The sequence below is a fragment of the Montipora foliosa genome, chromosome 3, assembly GCF_036669935.1.
Source record: "Montipora foliosa isolate CH-2021 chromosome 3, ASM3666993v2, whole genome shotgun sequence".
Lineage (NCBI taxonomy): Eukaryota > Metazoa > Cnidaria > Anthozoa > Scleractinia > Acroporidae > Montipora > Montipora foliosa.
In genome coordinates, this window is record NC_090871.1 from 28,486,717 (window position 1) to 28,491,716 (window position 5,000).

General features: G+C 38.3%; 2 protein-coding genes across 2 annotated transcripts in view; one reads left to right on the forward strand and one right to left on the reverse strand.

Moving 5' to 3' along the window:
* Positions 1-5,000, forward strand: part of LOC137997245 (lysophospholipid acyltransferase 5-like) — a 288,814-nt gene that overhangs the window by 196,971 nt on the left and 86,843 nt on the right. The window lies entirely within an intron of this gene.
* Positions 1-5,000, reverse strand: part of LOC137995518 (intermembrane lipid transfer protein VPS13D-like) — a 147,994-nt gene that overhangs the window by 128,320 nt on the left and 14,674 nt on the right. Inside the window, exon 5 of the mRNA XM_068841053.1 lies at positions 3,797-3,913. Coding sequence (XP_068697154.1) covers positions 3,797-3,913 — 117 coding nt within the window. The remainder of the gene's footprint in view (positions 1-3,796; positions 3,914-5,000) is intronic.

The window sequence follows — 5,000 nt, forward strand, 5'->3', positions numbered from 1 at the left end:
GGAACACTACAAATGTCCCCGGCCAGGACCCAAACCCGAACCACTCGATACGGAGTCAAGCACCCTAACCATGAGGCCACGGCACCTGCCCTGAGTACATGTACCAATTAAACATGTACAAGTATACACAACATGACTACAGTTTGTATTTGTCCAGAATGAGCCGGGATTGCTCCTGTTTGGACCCACGACCGAGATGTGAGAGGCATGGGTCTTTTCTCTATTTTGTCAGAAACTGCTTTGCAATGCAAAATCTCTTTGAAAACAGGAATGCAAAGCAGTTTGTGACATAAAATCAAGAACAGACCAATGCCTCTCACAGGTCATGGTTCCAAATTGTTGCAACGTAGTTCTGCCAAGTTTAAGTGGCTTGCATGGCACAGAAAAAGCAAAATTCCGGGTAACAATGGTGACATACATTGTATGTTTGCTATGGATGGGGAGATTTATATTAAGAACAAAAAATTTTTAAGTTAAGGTGCACTTTAAGGCAATCAAAGATGTCACAAATGCCAAAAACAACTCTCAAATGTACAGTACCACTCAAAGGTAAGTTGACAGTCACTCACAAGTAGCGAAAACTCAACTCGAGATTCGATTCTCGATCCTCGAAAAATTTCAAGAATCAAGTCTTGGGTGGACTTTCACAAGTCTTTCGAGTTTGAAGTCAAGAAAAATAATGAGCTTGAAGCTTGACTGATCTCTCAAGAAATAAATTAGACAAGCAAAGCACATTTGTGTGTTGTACATGCGTCAAAAAAGCGAGTCAGATATCAAGTGCGAGTAGTTCTGTTGACGAAATATGCACACAGTTCCTGTGTTTCATCATTTACAAAACGGCTCTCTTTACAATCGACTTGAACATGCTCGCGTGACTTCACACTTAACACCTGAAGCTTTCTTTACTCTGAAAGTAAGCATTATTGATCGTTGATTTTAGGCAAAGAGAATGTGGTAGTGCGAGCAAGCTTTCTCAAATTTATGAGTTTGTCTATTTTTCCCACGGTACCTTCAAGACGCGAGAATCGAGTTTCAAGGATTGAGTAGAGACTGTCAACTTAGCTTTGAGTGGTACTGTAATTATCTTTTTTTCACTCACTTTTTCCCACATAAACTGTAAGTGACTGTCAGCTATTCACATACTGTAAGTTTTACAATCATTAATTTTTTTTATGAATCATAAAAAATATATAAAAAGTAAATAATTGCCGTATGTGAGAAGGAGACTATAATTATTTTAAAAAGGGATTATTAATTACTGGTTTTTGCCGACCTCCATGCTCCATATTATTGATAATGAACCTGGACATTGCATAATGAGTTTGAAATTTGTATGGAACCTTGAAAAAGCAACCTGTACCCTTATCGTAAAGTGGGTTGGAGAACTTGTCCCCTCAGTTAGAAAGCAGACACCTGCAAAATTGACTACACAAGGAGATTAAATGGAAGAAAATATCGGTAGAAAAGTACTTTTAATTAAGAAAGCAAGTTCCTCTGATTCTAGCCAGAGAGTGATATGAGCATTGTGGTTGTGTGGGGGCCTAGGCCAAGCAATTGTAGTATTGTGTTTACTCACGATAAAGGTACATGTAAGTTGCTTGCCATGCAAGCTGCAGGAGAAAAAGAAAATACGTTTTGAAGAAGTGAAAAACAAGGACAAAGGACCCATGTTTGCCTTGCTATGGAAAACACAGACTTAAAACATTCTGTGCTTCGCTCCATTTTAAATAAACATAAAGAACACCACCACCAAACTAAAGACAAAAGCCGAAAAAAACAGTGGCTTTAGAGGTCTTTCTGACTTGTGCTGTTTCTTTTTTGCCATTTAATTATGACTTTCCTTGCATGCAAAGTAACATTTCATATCATGTTCTTACATAAGTCGTATATTAAATAAGTTGGTGACCAACATTTATTGTCTGGCGACCAAATTTTTCCCATTAGTTGCCAGCTGGCTCTGAGTAAAAAGGTTAATTTTAAGCTCTGAAGCACCTTAAATACATGTAGTACATATTTACACCTTAAATGTAAATATACATGTATGTAATGTGTTCCCTAATACAACCCTTCAGAGGGTGGAATACACATAAGTTACAAGTGCAGGTTGATATCAATTGATGAGAGAGGGACATAATAAAAAAACAGGAGAAAATTCCTCAGAACAGGGTCGAGGACCAGCACAGTGTAACCTACAAGTGTCAACAACTGTACTGTCGACATTGATGGCCAGGCCTTCCCAGCTCCCCGCAAGCCTACATGACATGGGTTTTTTTTGTTGGCCTTCTTTTCCTGATACATTTCACCCACTCCACCTTCAGTGAACAGATAATGGGTAGTCAGCTGTACAAAGTTTGTTTGTTCAACAGCCTTTAGGGTAACACATTGTGGGGCTGAAAAATGTGTAATTTAATTGGCATGTTACACTGTACATGGCTTAACCAGAGACAGTGCTTCTGACAGGGTGTGGGGGTGTGGGACTGCACAATTCACTTGTAAATGCAGGGTTGTCCCAAAGAAAACTGGACCCTTTTTGGTGGCATGCAAAGGTTCTTTGTTAAAAGGTTTATAATGGAATATTTATTTTAACACAGTGGCTGCAATAGACCTTATTCATAAATGGCGGTCAATTTATGATTCTCTTGTCCAAGTGCAAATTAGCCTACCAAGCCTCGATACCATACAGTGAATTGAAAAGAATTCTTGCTCTACAATGAGGCTTGGTAGGCTAATTTGCACTTGGACAAAAGAATTATAAATGTGACCGCCATTTATGAATAAGGTCTATGTCCATGAGTGAGCAATTTGTAAACTGGAAGATACTGAATTGCAATATCAAAAACATTACATGACAGTTTGTACAATTCCCTACATTTATTTTCACCATCCCATACTGCAATACTTTTTTGGGAGGGGTCTTTACATAAAAACAATACAAGTTATTTACTTTATGGTGCAGGGATGGCGCAGTGGTGAGAGCACTCGCCTCCCACCAATGTGGCCCGGGTTCGATTCCCAGACTCGGCATCATATGTGGGTTGAGTTTGTTGGTTCTCTACAGTAACTCTGCACCAAGAGGTTTTCTCCGGGTACTCCGGTTTCCCCTCTCCTCAAAAACCAACATTTGGCTTGTTGTGTTAATTGTTAATTTCACTTTCCAGTGTCCCCAATTAGTGCTCCAGCGCTAAATCTACTAGACACTTAAATAAAGTTCCTTTCCTTTTCCTTTTCCTTTCTGTATCATGCTTCATTGAATTGGATATCCATTGTTTTAATGCAACTAACCCCCCAAAATGAACTGTATTATGGGATTGCTGGAAAAAATGAATCAATTTTTTTTCATTTTCTAAGTTACTTTGTATTAACAGCTTGCATTGCTACAACAAGTTGCAAAATTGTTGAGACACTTTCATTAAAAAACACCTTTTCTAGCTTCCAATGCCCGCCGCATCCAGAATTTAAACCTTTCCCACTTCCTCTCCCCCCTCCCCCTTTCAATGTTGACTGCTTAAGTTCCCAACATTTTTTTGTCTTGCTAGCAACACTGATAAGGGGGGGAGGGGGGCTGCAGTGTGAGAGATAATAGGGAAATTAATTACGCCCCAAGAAGGTGAAGCGTCTCCACTATTTTTGCAACTTGTTGTAGCTCAACTTAAGTTGGCAAAAATTCCATAAGTCACTCGTAAAACTAACGATTCATGCACTATTAAAAAATAATTTACACTGCATTCAGCTTGAAAAAATTAAGCACTTAGTATACACTGAACTTAAAATTATTTTTATGATTGTACGAACTCACCCACACTTCATTGGTAGACTGTGCTGATAATTTGGCCATAGTGATGCCAAATGCAAATGGCAGAGAGTCTGTAGTTGTTCCATCTTCATATCGCAAATGAACATCACTTATGACAAGCTACATGTAAAATTAAAAGAACCAAAATTATTATTATTATTCAAAGGGTTCATAGGATGCTGGTCACATGGCAACTTGACAAGCTTTGAAAATTTATTTCCCAACACACATACAGCTGTACATGTATGGCAGCCAGAAATCAACATGAACATCTGGAATTCACTTAGCCATGGAAGTGCTTAGTTGTACATTTCGCTCATGAGATAAAATACATGTGTGTTCATGAACGCATCTCCTACTGTACTTGAAAAGCTCAGACTGCTGAGATTCATAAGCATAGATATTTTTCTCAACCAAACAACTTTGTATCATGTTGTCACGCAAGGTGACAATTCAGAAATTGATTATACTGTATTTTCGAAACAAAAGACGTCATGGAACTGGAAACTTGAAAAAAGAACTACGTGTATTTCTAGGTTACCAACATGACGGCCATTTACAGCATACTGTACATCTTTGATATGGACAACCATGTTATGGTCAATTGACTCCTGTCAAAACAAGGTATCCGCTGACCAATATCAGGTGACCGTATCACAGACTCAAGTTAAGAGCTCATCAAGGTCAGCATTTTTTTAAGTTGACCGCTGACCAGGTACTGGTTTTCGATTGGATCGCAGGTTTAAGCCTGTTAACTTCTTGTAATCAGAACACCTAAACATACACAAGGCTTAATTTTCCGTGCATGTTCCCTGGCTAGACGAAGCTACACAGCCATATTACCTTAACTATAGCTCTTACAGTCAAGGCTTTCCGTGTTCAGGTAGACAACCATTTGGAAATTATTTTTTTCCTGCATTTTTGGCCAGTTTCAATTTAGTTTTGACATATATAGCTGTGGTCAGGACCACACTGGTGGCTACGCAGTTATTTAAGTTAAATTAAGCATCGAAGGAATGTAAACCTAAAGCTGAGTGTTTATTTTTAATTTGTTTAGGGCTGCTTTTTGCTCAGTATTGCAATTTTTTGTATACATGTATCTTAAGAACATTTTCAATTTTGAATCGGATAAGGTTGCATGATGCCTGAATGACCTAAATGTATGACAAAAGAGCAGAAACGAAACAACTTGAAATCAAATAAGTTT